Below are 17109 nucleotides of genomic sequence, written 5' to 3' on the forward strand. Positions count from 1 at the left end.
TAGGGTCAAATTCTGGTATTTTCTATGTTGCCGTGTACAGGACGCACCAAGAGTTTGGCGACAATGTAGCAGTTATAGCAAAACAGAATAGATCTTATATTTTGTAAATTCTTAATATTTTCTTGCGTTAATATCCGTAAATTACATGGATTTGTGTTTCAGATTTCCCACATTGTGAGCAGTCAGTGAACATTGAATGCCCTCACATTATTGTTCATCGTGACTCCTTTGAAAATATGACATATTTTTGGAAAGAACATTTTTGGGTAGATTTTTTTTTTTTTCGAAAATGGGGATTCTGCGCCACTGTGGGAGCGAACACACAAGGCTATTGACTTTAATGCTGCCCCGCTGGTCCAAATATGGCATTCTGATTCATTTTCTGCCTGTGGAATATGAATTAAGCAGTCAAATCTACTTATTTTTTATCTGTTTGAGGCAGCCATTTTGCCTCTTGCTTTCGACTAAAAATGACATCCCATTCCTGCCGATACCAAACCGATACCACCCCATTTTGATTTTTTTTTCTTTAATACTAAACAACTGAAGACTCGGACTTGAACAGATTGATACCAGAAGAATTTTTTATTGTCTCATTGGTGTGGGTGGCTGACAATAACAGATATCAAAATCTCTAAATCTGAGCGTTTTAGCACATAAATATGGGTAAATGATATGTATGTAAATGATATAAGTTATTTGTTAGTCCTTGCAGACGCTAATACCACCATGTCATATATGCATCGGAACAACACTAATTGTAACCCATTCCAAATAAATCCACAATATTTCATGTAGCCTTCACACGCAGTTTCTCAAGAAATTGTTCGTTTTTTTCTTAAATCCACTCGTTCAGTGCCATTGACGACTATAGATGTCAAAGATTTAGTTTGGGTGTCCTCCACTGTTCGCTATGGAAATTAAAGATCAGTTTTAACTAGGATGGAAGTGAGTAAGTTCAGAACATATTAGGCACAGTTTTTTCTTTCTTTCTCTCTGTTTGTGCAGGTTATCGACTTTGAGCGCGAAAGCGAGTACATCCTCGTTCTCAGTGCCCAGAACCCAGTAGCTCTGGTCCGAGGCCGCTACGGTCCTTCATCGACTGCAACCGTATCGATCTACGTTGACGACGTAAACGAAGGTCCGGTTCTTTCTCAAAGCCATTATGAGGTGACGGTCAGAGAGGGCGAAGAACCCGGTCGGGTTATTGCCACCATCCGAGGCTACGACCCGGATTCTCACCCCATCAGGTAAATCTCACATTTCTGAGGAAACGTCATCAACAGTGAAGTTCTGCTGAGCTCCTTGTGATTTTCTTTTTAGATATTCTCTCCAGGGGGACACCAAGAAATATTTTTCAATAGGGAAATACTCAGGAGAGCTGAAGACTGTGCAAGCACTGGACAGGGAGGAGAACAGTACCTACACTATGGAGATCATTGCAGTGGATGGGCGTAAGATGGAGTTTAGATGAATCCAATAACGAAAATACACATACCGTATTTTCCGCACCTTACGGCACATCGTATCATAGGACCTAATTCCGTACTCAACGCATACATCGGGCTCACCGTATTAAAAGGCGCATGCTCAAATATAGGTCAATAAAAGGGAACGTACCGAATATTCTCGGAATGGATTGTAGGACGCATTTCTGGCGCTTTTATTCGCGCCTTATGCTACGGAAAATACGGTAAATGCTTTGTTGTGTACACAGTACATTATTGCGATAAATAGCTGAAATCTTGAGTTTTTCTTTGATCAAGGAAATTCCTCCTTATCTGCGTCAACCTTGGTCACGGTGCAAATTCTGGACGTGAATGACAACAGTCCAGTTTTGGTGGGCGACTATTCCTGGAAGTACCTGTGTACGCCTCGCTGGGAAGACCAAGCGCTGGTGCTGGCCTCGCGGGACAGCGACGGACCGCAGCACGGGGGAAGACTCAACTTTTCGCTAAGGAGCGACGCCACCGTACGACGCAACTGGAAGCTCACGCCTATCAATGGTGAGCTCCCCTGGACGTAAACACCGTATTTTATCATCACCTGGGCAGTACATTTTTTTTAAAACGTTAAAACCCATTTAAAACCATTATTGTTTTTTAGTTCCTGCAGGATGTATACATATATTACACCTTCTTTAAATAATAGTTTATTGGATTACGTCAACTAAATCGAGTCAAGTCAAATTAGCTCAGTGTGTGAATGTCACATGACCAACAGGTGAGCCGTGATTGGTCATTACCCCATCCTTAAAGTCAAAGTAGACAAAAAGTTGTCATCTTAGACAAAACATTACCATTCTGGTGACCAGAAAAAATATACACCTTTACCCAAGAAGAGCTCCGTTCTATGCGCTTTTTATGGTATGAAACTATTAAAATTGTATTGTAGAGAATTATTATCACGTATATGATCATGACAGCAAAGAAAAGAAAGCTGAGCAATAAAAGCACAGATTGTTTTCTTAGTAACAGACTGGGCATAATACTCACACAGCCGTCGTCAAGGAAACAGTAATCCGGCCTTGTTGCTTTTCCCCAACGTGAGCGTGTTCCTGTTGGAACGAAGATGAGACATATTTTTGTCATATTCTTCACACAAACGTCAACACAATAGTCTCGAAGATTGCTGGTTACATTTCCTGGGATGTCCAGAAACTGCTCACTAACAAAACTGGGCAATCCTGATTGGTGCTAGTGGATTTTATCCAAGATCAATTATAACACGTATACTATAACATGTTTCTTTTTGCAGGGGATTATTTTTATATTTATGTGTAATCCAAGCAACTGATGCGCATCAAAAGTTGAAAAATAGATCAAATAACATTTTCTGAACTTTGTTGGAACATCTAGTACTGTATATGATTATTGAACCAAATATTTTTAAATTTGCCTAATGTTGATTTCATATCTTTCTATCTATCTATCTATCTATCTATCTATCTATCTATCTATCTATCTATCTATATATATATATATATATATATATATATATATATATATATATATATATATATATATATATATATATATATATATATATATATATATATATATATATATATATATATATATATATATGACATTTAAATTGCTGTAACTGTCGATTTTTGAGCTACATCCCTTTGCCTTACATCATTTTAAAAGGAAATATATATACTGTGTATATATATATATATATATATATATATATATATATATATATATATATATATATACATACATACACACACACACACACACACACAGTGTGCCTCACATGTGGAGGTTGTGGGTTCGATTCCGGCATTCCTTATTTGACATTTGACAGCGGTTGCCCATAAAAATGGAACGGAAATGAGCTCTGTTTACGTTGTTTCCACGGTGGCAAACTCAATCATCGTCGCACAAATTCTTATCATATCTTTTTAATGGAAGTTATTTTGTGACCAGAGGTCCATTTAGCACATACCGAGCACCTTCACCTCAGGTTTGCCACCTCCCCCTCCCCTCCATTGCCGCCAGCAGTAATTAGAAGTTGCACCTGAAGTGCGCCATTGCTCTGGCGTCATCAATTTGTTCCGTCCAGCTTCTGGAGGCTAAAAGCGCCGAAAGTCTGCACCTCGCCATTAACGGTCTGCCGCTTTTGTCTCGATATGCCCATCGATGCAAATGAAGCCCCACTTATGTCAGATTTTTTTTTTTCCCTTTCAGTAAGTGGGCATGACTCATCCGTTCTATATTTGATGCATTTAATCAACCTTTGTCACGGTAAAAAGCTACAGAACAAACCTGCAGGGTTTGGAGCCGCATAAAAACTAGCGCAAGGCAAACAAAGTGTTGCACAGCTGTTGTCGTTCGGGCCGTCGGACGTAAAAGCTCGGATAAGGCTTCAAACAACTTGATAAACACTTCTCTTTACAGCGCCGCTCTCACGTCATACAGCCAGCCGTGTATTTTAAACGGATTTGCGCAGATAAGATACAGTCCCACTCTAGCACACTTCACAAAAGCGCGTGGGTGTCGCTGAACGCGGGGATGACGGACAATAAGATTTTCGTGTGTGTGCAAAACTAACATACTACATTGTCCGCGCATTGTCCGTTCATCCGTTTGTGAGGTCACGGATGCGGTCATGGCTGACTCACCGGGTTTTATAATCAGATGGAGCAAATGAAATCGACTGTTCACACCCACAACGGCGCAACGCTATCATTTTTATAAAGGGATTCAACCCTAAAATGTTCTTTTTGGTTGGTATACGTTGGATCGCATTGTTAAAACTCAGAATTCTGGTTAATATTGTGTTTGCAGAATTGTGAATTAAGCCCCCAAAAATAATCCACCTGTTTATGAATCACAGGGGGCGGCCATTTTGCCACTTGCTGTTGATCGAAAATGAAATCGCAGTTGCAGTCACAGCTCACCTGTATTTTGAGTTGCATCATGTGACGTTCGCAAGTTCAGCCACTGCGATGTCATTTTAAGTCGACAGCAAGTGGCAAAATGGCCGATAAAAATGAATGGATTTTGCTTCTTAAATCATATTTCACAAAGGCAAAACAAAAATATTCAGATTGACATATTTAGACTAGTGGAGCTGCATTGAACATCTTCTAGTGTAGAGCAACAAAATTCCCCACATATGTTCACACCCACAACAGCGCAAAAGGCCCATGTTTTTTTTTTTGTTTTGTTTTTTTAACTAAGGTCAACCCCAAAATGTTCTTATCAATCATGTACTACATGTTACCCTTTGAGTTAAAACACGTCATTCTGATTAATGTTGTGTTTGCGGAATGATGAATTAAGCAAAAATTTAAAAATGATCCACCTTTTTATGCTTCTAGGGAGCGTCCATTTTGCCACTTGCTGTCAATGCTCAGTTAAGTACCAATCACAGCTATCCATCCATCCATCCATCCATGGTGGCAACATAAGGCAAAATGGCCGACCACTGATATGGATTTAAAAAAAAAAAGTAGATTCTGCCTCTTGAATCATATTCCAATAATGCAAAACAGAAATATTCTGACTGCCATATTTAGCCTAGTGGATGATATAGTTTAAATCTACAAAAATCCACCACATGTTCACACCCACAACGGCGCAAATTGTCCAATTTCCAAGTGAAAATTAACTCCCTATTTTTTTTCAAAAATGTGTTATATTTTAAAAGGAGTCAACAAGACTCAGTGACGTTCCAATTAACTTGCTCTTAATTTGCAAATATGCTCTTCCAGTCCATGCATTAAAAATCAATAAATTAGATTTGCTGACACCTGCAGGAATCCAATAAAATCCAGCGGTGGTAACTTCTGTGCGTTGACATAACTCCAGGTATACTTTCATCCTTTTGGCGTTGGATGAGTCAACTAAATCTGTTTTTGTTTTTTCTTGTCAGATACTCACACTAACCTCTCCCTGAACACAGCATATCTGGCCCCAGAGGTTTACACTGTGCCTTTCACCATCTCTGACAGCAGCTCTCCTCCTCGGAGCACCTTCATAAACTTACCAGGTAATAGGCGCCCGCGCTCCCGCTGTGTGCCAATTTAGCCCAGTTCGATTCCGGTGACCCATCGGGACGCCCGTTGACCACATGTCCTTTAACAAGGACATCCTGCTGACTCCTTTTTTTTTTCACCCTAACTTCCCATGTACTTTTAATTAGGGCCCGATTAAGGTCCTTCAAATATTCAGAAAAAATCATTGGCCACATGCTGATTATTTGAACTTTTTATCTTTATGTACTTTAATCATCTATAGCAGTAACGGTGGTATCACTATTTATCATACGAAAATCAGTGCCACAACCTTGTATCCTTCAACCTTGCGCAGTATTTTGATCTTTACATCAAAGAAATTCCACATCGAAGGGAAAGCAATGAAAGATACAAGGGAGCTGAAATTTCACCCAGGCGGTGACATGTCAAAGTTCAACATGGTACGACCACTTAGTTATCACACTACCAGGACTGCCCCATTCATGGTCTAAAATACTGCAAGAATCATGTGCAAGAAAATGTCCCAAAAATGAAATTTCATGAAATTTCTTCATAGGGTCACTCCATTCAAACAAAGCACATCTTCCAGGCAATAATTTGGTGAGAAATGCAAGGAAGTTGCAAAGACTTGAACCTGGATGTCATTACTTTACACAAAGTCACAGTTTGTGTAAAAAAAAAAAAAAATGTATTGCATATGGCAAGAATTATTGTTTTTTAACTTTAAGAAACGTGCCATGGGATGCATTTTTTTTTAAACGATATATTTACTCTTGACCCCAGCTATTTGTAGGGTAATAGGTACCTGACCGGCCCGTAAATAAGGATAACTGCGCCCACTGAAAGGTATTGGGAGGAAACAAATGCTATTTTAGCAATTCTACATTTTCAAATCAATCTGCAGAGATTAATTGCTAACCAACATCAGCCTAAAACAAATCCAGAATTTTATGAAACTATACAGAATGTCTGTCAAAGCACCTCTATTTAGCTAACACATGCAATTATTTTTCTTCTGCAGAAAAACCGCAAATCTGATTGAATACTTAAAACAAAAATGGGCATTTAATACCGAACGTTCCATCTTTTTTATAACGCTGGCCCTGATCTGAACGGCCGTTGTGCTATGTGGAGCTTTGACTAAGTGGTTCTCCCCTCGTCTTTTAGTGACGGTGTGTCCTTGCAACATCAGGGGCAACTGCAAAATGCCAGCCAAGCAGCTGCAGGGCATGCCGACTATCCAGTCCGCAGTGGGCATTCTGCTTGGCACATTTGCAGTCATAGGTCAGTAGTCACGTTTTCTTGACCGTAATTCCCCGAATAGAAGACACACTTTGGGTGGACGTCAGTCGGCTATTAGCAGCAAGTGCCAGTTGCAGCTAACAGCAGCTCGTTTTAGCTGTGGTTGTTACGGCGTTATTTTCAATGAAAGAAGCGAGCGGACTAAACCAACATCCGAGTCCATCCTTGTTTACGTAGATGTTATGATGTCTCCAGCTGATTCAATTCAGAGCGCACCGCTAAGAGAACACGGAAAGGTATTCCGTTTATTATTTTTGGTCTTTTGACATATACACACACAATCATAAACTCGGTGGAACACGGACGTTGCGCACCGTCGGGTAATTATGGGGAAAAGAACTCGAGCCGCGTCACGAGGAAAAGGAAAACCTACTGCATCAAGTGCATTCAACGTTACACTGGCGAGGCGTTCACTGACCGCTCACAATGTGGGAAATCTGAAACACATTTAACCCGCATCAAGTATATAACTTTACAAAGAGGAAATTTATTCTGTTTTGCTAAAGTTTTTACATTGTCGCCAAACTTGTACTGTGTCCTATACACGGTAACAGAAAATACCAGAATTTCACCCTAAAATGAAAGGTGTGTCCTACACATAGGTGCGTCCTATATTTGGGGAATTACTTTTATTTCATTTATTTATTGATTTATTTATTTTTCGCTTATTAGGAACCATTCTCGTCGTGGTGTTTGTGAGACTGTCTTACCAGAACCCCAAACAACCAGGTAACACAAACCAGGAGAGAGTTCCTCTGAAAATGTCCATCTAAACACGATAGGCGCAATCCATTGCACAGGTAGAATTATTCTGCTTTCTGAAAATGATTCTTATTTCAAGTTATGACATTCTGTAGCGTATTTGGGGCCTAAAATGTGTGCTTATTTGTTCCATATTACATGTTATTTTAAGTGTAGATGTTTACAGTTGTGCTTTCTTTACACTGCAAATACTGTACGTAGTTAGTAATAATCGTGGCGGTTTATTTCGTACTTTATTTCTTGTCTTTTGACATTTTTGTAAACCCAGAATCAGATTAAAAGGGAAAATTGCATGCTAGTTTTGTTTGTTTTGCTGTTGTTTGTTTTTCCTGCTTTTTTCGTAACACGTGGCTGTTCTTTCATTTACCACACAGCAGTGGCAAATTGTGGTTCTAAAATATGGTTTTTACCAACCATTGGTAACTGATGTAAGCCCTAATGTGTTTTAAAAATCAGACAAATAAATATGACGGACTTTGCAGATTCTGCAAGATGATTTTACAATTTTGGACGCATAGTTTGACACTTGGAGAACAAGATCTTTCCTTACTAAGCAAGCTCGATGTTTCTCAAATTTTGTGGTCATAAAAATAGTATTTTTCTGTCCTAAGGTTTTTTTCTGGACTTGGACTCAGATCTTGTGGACTTTGATTTGACATAGACTTTTATGACACAGACTGGACCCTAACTTGACTTATTGGACCTTTGTCACGCGATAACTGGTGTAAGTCATAATGTCTTGGAAAAAAACACACAAACATGACGTCATTTGCAAGACGATTTTACAATTTTGGACACATGCAGCGCCTTGAAGATTTTGATTTTACACAGATTTGGACTCTTGTGACTTGGACTGGACTTGGACTCTGGCTTGACTCAGAATTGAACCTAAACCGCCGCCAACGGTTATTGTTTTTAAAACAAGCAAGTTCTATGCTTTCTCCAACTTTGTGTTTGTGAAAATATTATTTTTCTATCCTGGGGTTTACTCTTGATCTGATCCGGTCTTGGACTTAAGACTTTGTAGACTCAGACTTGACTCAGCCTCTGACATTTGTGACTCAAACTGTACTTTGACTCCGACTTTAATGACTCAATAATTGTCATCCGTAACGTCTTTAATAAAACAGACGGAGGGCAGTTTAGATGGTTGACCTATCGCTTTTATGCATACTGGTGATGGTCCAGGGCGGATGGAAGACCAGCAAGTCTCTCCAGGCACTTCACGATAGCAGGTGTTAATGCCGCCGGCCTGTTATTACCCGGCTCAGTCACTGCAAACTGCTTTGAAACTGACACCGCGGTGGATGTTTTCAGACATGTGGGGACAACATAGATATGCTCGACGATATAAGCGAATACCTCAACAGCACCTTCTAGGTGACGATGCTCTGGAGAGTACATCTCACATCAGCAGCTTGCAGAATGAGTGGCTGGTCGTTGATGGCTAAAGCTGGTGTGACAGTTGCTGCTGCGCCAATTGTGGTATCATCAGTATGAACGTATTTAGTTTTCCTTCATCGGCTCATTTGTGCTCCTGTAAGCCTCTGTTATTTATCCACACACTTTTTCCTAATTTTGTTCAAGGCGTGATAAGTTATTTGTGAATATTTTTTTCCTTCAACCACTCAAATTGTTCAGTGACATCAGTTCTATCCATGCATATACAGGTTGCATTTATGAACAAAAAATTAAAAAATGACGTGACGATGACACTTTAAGACATAGCCATTAGCTGGTCTCTATCGCCATCTACTGTCTTGAGGTGAAACACAATCAACAAAGAATTTTCTGTTTGCTGACGTAGTTTGACGGCCACTCAACGGAATGATGCAGAAATCGCAGGAAAATCAATGCCATGAATCCTACTAAATGCATCTCAAAAATTATAATTATAATGGTTTTATATGGTCCAAAATTTGGACAATGGTTATTTTTGTACACAAAATCTTGCACGTCCAGCTGCAATCACATAGAAATGTCAGAATCGTTGCATTTTGACATTTTACATGTATTATTCATCTACTGAAATTTCAGCTCCCTAGTGTTTTTTACCCCATTGATTTTTTATGATATAAAAAAAAAGGGGGGATCCGTACCCCCATTTGAGAACCACTGCCCTTGGGAAAAGCTTTGTTTTAGCTTTGTGAAGTGTAATTGCAATAGAACAAGGATTGGCATTTTCAGATACTGTGATGCACTTGTTTTTTTTTTTTTTTTTCAGTTTTATACTAAGCTGTAACCTGTATAAAGTCTTTTAAAAGACTAGTTCACAGTTATTGTGTTGATTATTTTGTTTGGTTAATGTTGAAAAGGATACAGTTTTGCTTTACGTTTACAATTTTCATAGATAATCATTTTATTTATAGTCGGTGCAGCGAGTGTGTGTGTGTGTGTGTGTGTGTGTGTGTGGCGGGGGGCAGAAATAGTTTTCTCTTTCCTAGGGCCGGGTTGCACAATATAATTTAGAAGCACTGAGTTTGCGAAAACGAACCTTGAGTGAGATGAGAGGGCAGAGGGGAATCGGGCAGTTTGTGGCATGGGATCAAGTTCTAGGAGGCAGCGAGCCATGGCACGAAGAAAAAAAGAGGTGAAGGTTGCAATCGTATCACGCAGCTTGGAAAAAAAGCTAATCCCTCTATTAGGGATGGACACCCAGGGACAGAAGCACTGTTCATGTTTCCCCAAGTGGACAGTCTATTTTCCATTGCTGTTAACAAACAGAATCGCCCTCCACCCTCTGGTCCTTCCAGACCGCTGCTTAGTGTCATCTTTTTTCTCTCTCTCTTTTGAAATTACACTAACACGACCTGCCTCTGAAGTATGCCACTCGAGAGCAAAAAAAAAAAAAAATGTGAACTGCGTTATGAACCATGCAGTATAAATCCAGACCACCGTCGGACTCGGATTAGGACATAATATCGAAATCAAATATTGGATTTGAGTCGCTAAGCATGCACATTTCACGATTTGCTCCACAAAAAGAAAGGCATGTCACTGACCTTTTACTATCTACCAGCTACACATTAACTAGCTAGCTACCAGATAGCTAGCTGCTAGCTAGCTAGATAGATAGATACCCACTAACTACCCAGCAACCAGATCGATAGATAAGGCTAGCTAGCTACACACTAACTAACTAGCTAGCTATAGATAGATAGATAGATAGATAGCTAGATAGATAGATAGATAGATAGATAACTAGCTAGCTACTCGCTATCTAGCAAACTATCTATCCAGCTAGCTAGCTAGCTAGCTAGCTAAATAGGATAGATAGATAGATAGATAGATAGATAGATAGATAGATAGATAGATAGATAGATAGATAGATAGATAGATAGATAGATCACTATCAATCTTGCTATTCTATCTGCTACCTCGCTAGCTAACTTGCTCGCTACCTAGCTTGATTGCCTTCCTCTGTGGAAAGTGAAAATAAGTATTTTCGAGTCATTGGAGACTACAAATTGACCTTGGTTTTGAATGTGAGTGAATGCTTGTCTCCCGTATTTGTGCCCTGTGATTGGTCAACGACCAGTACAAATTGTACTCACATTGAATTGAATTGTGTTGGGTGACTATATTCAATATTGCAAATATGTATATGCTCCTTGCTGAGATCTCTGCAGTCTGGAAACCTGAGGTTGCCAAGCAGCCGTTGTGAAGCAAATTCATTCTAACGCTCTATGTGCAATAAGGAGACATTTTCATCTATTGTCAATTGGATGGACTTTCAAGTGGACAAACAATGAATGAATTTATCTATTATTAGTTTAAGTATCCTCAAGAGGGGAGCTCAGGTGCATAGCTTCTGTATGTTTAGCATTTGCAAAAACAAGATAAATGTCGGCTTTTGCTTATTCCTGAAGCGAACCAAAACTTTTCTCCTTAAAAGGATAAAAATAAGAATCATTCTTAGCTGTTTCACCGCCTCTTGCTCTTTTCACCAGTTCTGACTAAATGGCCCGCAATTACTGGTACTTGAGGAAGTTCAAAGGTCCACTCGGATTTTCCATGTCCACTAAACCACAAATGCATTAGATGGCACCAACGGTGTTGCAAAACCACATTAAAGTTGCAGCATTTTGAAGATACGGAATTTGCCGCCCAATGTCGAACCATTATTTATAAAACTCTAACTTTATAAAAGTATTTTTGTTGACAAATAGCCGTTATTATTATCATCGACTCGAAATCCCGCAGGATGCAAATTGCGAAGGTCTCACGTTAAATACTCGGAAAGAAAAAAATCAAAATAGGCAACGATAGCCTTGAATATGCCACCTCCGCGTGACAGCATCATTTTCTTGAAAATGTTTTTAACAAAAGAAACGGCCATCTGACAAAGTATGTGCGTCACTCGCGCTATTTCAGGCACTTTAGACCCTGTAATCACGCTAACAGTTCAGGCTCCAAGACAGGAAGCTGGAAATCAACAATTTCAATCAAGACGCAGCAGGAATAAATGCGCGCGACAAGAAAAGTGGGCTGGAAATCTTCATGGAAGGAAACGCGACCTTCTGCCGCCAATCAATGGCGGCTCACAAGTGAATTGAAATGACCTATTTAATGTTTAATGGCATTTATTTGAGACTGTGGTGATTCAGGGATGCACAAATTAATTTGACTTAGACATTTGAAGAACACAGCGAGTATGGTGTAAGATCTAACAGGACATTTTAATAAGACAACTAATTTATTCACAGGAAAAAAAAACAAGATTTCAAATTCATTGTTTTCGGCACGTCATTTCTCGATGTACTATGAATAAAAAAGAAGTAGAAAAAAATGAACATTTCACCAACTGATCTCATTCAGCCCGTACCCATATTGTATTGATTAAATTTGGAATGTATTTTATATGTCATTTAATCCCCAAAACATATTTTTAATATTCAAGACATCAGCCATTTTTAGACTCTGCTTTAAAAAAATGAAAAACAATACTACCTGGGATTGAATGTTTTGCGCTCTTAAAAAAATGTAAAAACACGTCTTTGGGATTAGTTAATATAATCCATCAGTTAACCCATTCAATGCCAAGGACGTATTTTTACGTTTTAAAAATCTAGACATTCAATCCCAGTTACATACATTTTTTCTTTTTTTTTTCCAAATAGTAGAAAAATGAGGGTGAAAATGTAAAAACACGTCTTTGGGATTAGTTAATATAATCCATCAGTTAACCCATTCAATGCCAAGGACGTATTTTTACGTTTTAAAAATCTAGACATTCAATCCCAGTTACATACATTTTTTTTCCTTTTTTTTTTAAATAATAGGAAAAAGAGGGTGAAAATGTAAAAACACGTCTTTGGGATTAGTTAATGTAATCCATCAGTTAACCCATTCAATGCCAAGGACGTATTTTTACGTTTCAAAAATCTAGACATTCAATCCCAGTTACATACATTTTTTCTTTTTTTTTTTTTTTCAAATAATAGGAAAAAGAGGGGGAAAATGTAAAAACATGTCTTTGGGATTAGTTAATATAATCCATCAGTTAACCCATTCAAAGCCAAGGACGTATTTTTACGTTTTAAAAATCTAGACATTCAATCCCAGTTACATACATTTTTTCTTTTCTTTTTCCAAATAATAGAAAAAAGAGGGTATGAAAATGTAAAAACACGTCTTTGGGATTAGTTAATATAATCCATCAGTTAACCCATTCAATGCCAAGGACGTATTTTTACGTTTTAAAAATCTAGACATTCAATCCCAGTTACATACATTTTTTCTTTTCTTTTTCCAAATAATAGGAAAAAGAGGGTATGAAAATGTCTGCTGCATAACACCCAAAGAAGGCCACACGCATTTAGACTTGCAAGGAGAAATGTCACATTCATAAAATAATCATGTCCTTTCATTTGAAGGTGGAAAAACAACACAAGACCCCCAGATTATCTCTTAAAATAAAATATATTGCAGACTATTTTGAGCCCTCCTATTCTCGAGCCTATTTGCCAGGCTGCAATCATTCCATCATTTTCAGACTCCCTCATCCCACCATCATCCTCACGCAATGACACATTTCCATCTCAGCTCAAGCACGTGCATGACGGCACCGTTCACACTTAATTGCAAAGGATTAAGAATAGCGACCATGACTAATTTTCCCACTGGCCCACGAAAATTATTCACACATAATAAAGTAACAGCTCCAATGAGACACGACCGCTCCAACGTTTCTCTGAAGGAAGGCTTTGTTTTACGATGAGAATAATAACGCGCGCGCACACACACACACACACACACACACACACACGGTCCACCTCCACTTTCTCAGCGAAGACGAGATGATGCGAGCGGCCTCAGGCATCAGTCGTGAACTAATCTTCGTGTGGGACGAGACCTGCTGTCCTGTCCTCGAGCGGGACAACTCGCGGTGAAATAATGGAGGCCAGAGAAAGAAATTAGATTGACGGCAAGTCATTGTCAAAGTCACCGTTTGCTGGAGGTGTTCGATACCGCTTTTTATGACCGATACCGGTAAGGGATTTAGTCTTGCAAAGTCACTTATATTTCACTGTAAATGTTAGATTATAGTCTAAATTTTAAACTCTAGGTTGTAACATGAGATATTTACGCAGAAAGATAGTATATGAAAGTTTTATTTTTTTAACTTTTTTTTTTTTATTTTGCCTGCTAACAGCAACATCCTGTACCCAACAAACTGAACACAAAATTGCCCTTTGTTAATTACATTGAATATATAAACACATTGCGCATAATTCATATATATATATGATCATGTATATACATTTATATCAAATATATATGACATATATGGCAAACGTTTATACAAGATCTAAATGAACTTATACAGTATTTTTATATTTTTAAGAATATATTTTTAAAAACTTTTCAAGCACAGCCATTGATTCACATTCTATTTCATACAGTAGTTCCAAAAAATTTACACCTTGAATAGAATTTCTTTACCAGCTAATTGCCCCCTGGTGGCTAGTTTAAAAAAAAAAAAAAAAAAAGAAGCCGCATCTTTAGGCCCCACTGGACTATAAACCACAGGGCTCAAATCATGAGAAAAAAAATATTGCGGCAGGGCTGAGCGATACTTGAGATTTTGGTATCGATTGATACCAGGACTGATACTATTATGAATAATGTCTATACTGATTCCGAGTACTTTTAGGTTTATGAAATACTGATTACAAACTAACACCATGATTTTCCTTTTTCAAATTAAACTTTGGTGTGGAGTTCTTATCAATGCTTCAGTTTTATTATATTATATTATATTATATTATATTATATTATATTATATTATATTATATTAAATTAAATTACAAATATATATTATATTATATTATATTATATTATATTATATTATATTATATTATATTACAAATATATATAATATTATAAAATTAAATCAAAAGGTAAAATAAATAAGACATGTAAACCAACTCGTTGGCATTCGCACGATACGATATCGAATTTAGTATGGATTCCATCGACGGGGGCTTTGTCTTTGCCGTTGCCAAGCTCCGTGTGATAAAAAGGAAACATAACAAAGGACAACGAAGCGGACACAATGACCTAATAATCGAATCAAGCCCCAGTTGTTAGTTTCTCTATTTTTACAGCCTTTGCAAGCGCGGAATATAGTTTGGGTCGGTTCGAATAAAGCCGATCACCGTTTGAACAAAGCGCTCGCTTATCTGCTGTCGGGACACTAATTGGACGGAAAGAATCCGAAAGGGGAAAAATCATCGGGCTGTGAAGTCGGCAGCTGTTGGGCCGTTTGTTTTTCAAAGCCGTGCGGACTGACCAGCACCTCCAGGCCTCTGATTACCGTTATTTTTTTTTTTACTGGACGGCGCTCTCCAACACGGGGCCAAGGGTTGCTCGCACATGCGACCTAATGAACGGTGACTGGAAAGCCTTGCAAGTGGCGCTGTCAACACCAGGACATAAATAAAGCTAAAGATAGGGCAACGCGGCTTCAGCCCGGCCTTCTGGTCAGACGGGGGCTTTTAATAGAAACACTCTGATTTATAAAAGGCTAACAGGGACTATTTTTACCCGGTGGGCTTGGGGGATAGGGATCTTGGAAACTTGTGATGCGTTTGCGAGCATGACTGACCCCCCTGACTTGAACGTGTCGGTGTGGCGGCTTGCAGATAACGGATGAGGCAGAATCCTGTGATGTCCTGGAGAAGGTCCAAGCTCGTGATCACGAGGCTTTTTCCTTAATGTTTTATTGAGGGTTTGTCTGGAAATGACTCACTGGTAAAGGTTTTCTGGTAATGTATTGTCATATAAATCAAAACCCAAGTTCAGTGCGCCGTGGGCTCATTTTTTGTGTAAATTCTGGCATGGCTTGATTTTTTTTGCAAGCCTTATTAAGGCTGTCTGGGAATTTGGTTTATCTCTCAGCCATGCATGCTGATGGTCACAAATTTGCATCGAGCCCATTCCGCTCCAAATGCAGCCCAAAATAGCATGAAAAAAGGAAGCTGTTGTTGATATCCCAACAACCAGTGATGCTAAGACGGTAAATCCATAAAAATAAGTTGCACTTTTTTTTCCAAAAATGAAGGCCAAAAGAGTGGGTGCATCCTATATTCTATCCTATATCTGGTAGCTAGCTAGTGAGTAGCTAGCTAGCAATCTTTATCTATCTATCTATCTATCTATCTATCTATCTATCTATCTATCTATCTATCTATCTATCTCTCTATCTATCTATCTATCTATCTATCTATCTATTTGGTAGCTAGCTAGCAAGCTTTATCTATCTGGTAGCTAGCTAGTGAGCAGCTAGCTCGCTAGCTTTATCTATCTACTGTATCTATCTGTCTATCTATCTATCTATCTATCTATCTATTTGGTAGCTAGCTAGCAAGCTTTATCTATCTGGTAGCTAGCTAGTGAGCAGCTAGCTTGCTAGCTTTATCTATCTATCTATCTATCTATCTATCTATCTATCTATCTATCTATCTATCTATCTATCTATCTATCTATCTATCCTGGTAGCTAGCTAGCTATATATATTTTTTTTTTTTAATTCAACACCATTTGAGGAAGATTGAACTGTCAGCCACATAAGCCCAGTTTTGAAGCACAGATGTGCGTTTTTAAATCGGTTATACACTTACTTACATGTTTTGGCGTTATTTTCAACAAAAGAAGTGAGCAGGCTGAACCGCCGTCCGAGTCCATCCTCGTTCACGCACAGGAATGTTAACAAAATGAGAAGATCATGTAAAGTATTAATTTTTCAATATATTTGACAGATTCGCTATAATACAAAAAAAGAATTTCAATACCTTTGATTAAAAAATGTTTAAACAATTTTAGCTAGCACTGCCTGCTGTCGCTAATTTGCATCTTACCTAGATGTGCTACACTCAAATGAACATTCTTGAATTTAGCATTTACTTAAAAGAAATAAGTATATTTCATCGTATTTCATTCATAAATGTGACAACAGTGTGCGTCAAACGCTTCAACTTTCATTGAAAGCGTTATTATCATCACCATCACCATCCTTTATACATATATATTTTTAAATCATCCCACTGGCT

The 17109-nt window shown here is 38.4% G+C and overlaps 1 protein-coding gene across 1 annotated transcript in view; it reads left to right on the plus strand.

Moving 5' to 3' along the window:
- cdh16 (cadherin 16, KSP-cadherin) overlaps positions 1–7866 on the plus strand; it is a 25292-nt gene extending 17426 nt beyond the window's left edge. Inside the window, exons 12-17 of the mRNA XM_088413590.1 lie at positions 1009–1250; positions 1324–1454; positions 1767–2006; positions 5389–5505; positions 6659–6775; positions 7466–7866. Of these exons, the coding sequence (XP_088269716.1) occupies positions 1009–1250; positions 1324–1454; positions 1767–2006; positions 5389–5505; positions 6659–6775; positions 7466–7566 (948 nt within the window). The 3' untranslated portion in view covers positions 7567–7866. The remainder of the gene's footprint in view (positions 1–1008; positions 1251–1323; positions 1455–1766; positions 2007–5388; positions 5506–6658; positions 6776–7465) is intronic.
- The last annotated feature ends 9243 nt before the right edge of the window (positions 7867–17109 follow it).

The sequence above is a fragment of the Hippichthys cyanospilos genome, chromosome 4, assembly GCF_059441005.1.
Source record: "Hippichthys cyanospilos isolate Australia breed blue-spotted pipefish chromosome 4, RoL_Hcya_1.0, whole genome shotgun sequence".
NCBI lineage: Eukaryota > Metazoa > Chordata > Actinopteri > Syngnathiformes > Syngnathidae > Hippichthys > Hippichthys cyanospilos.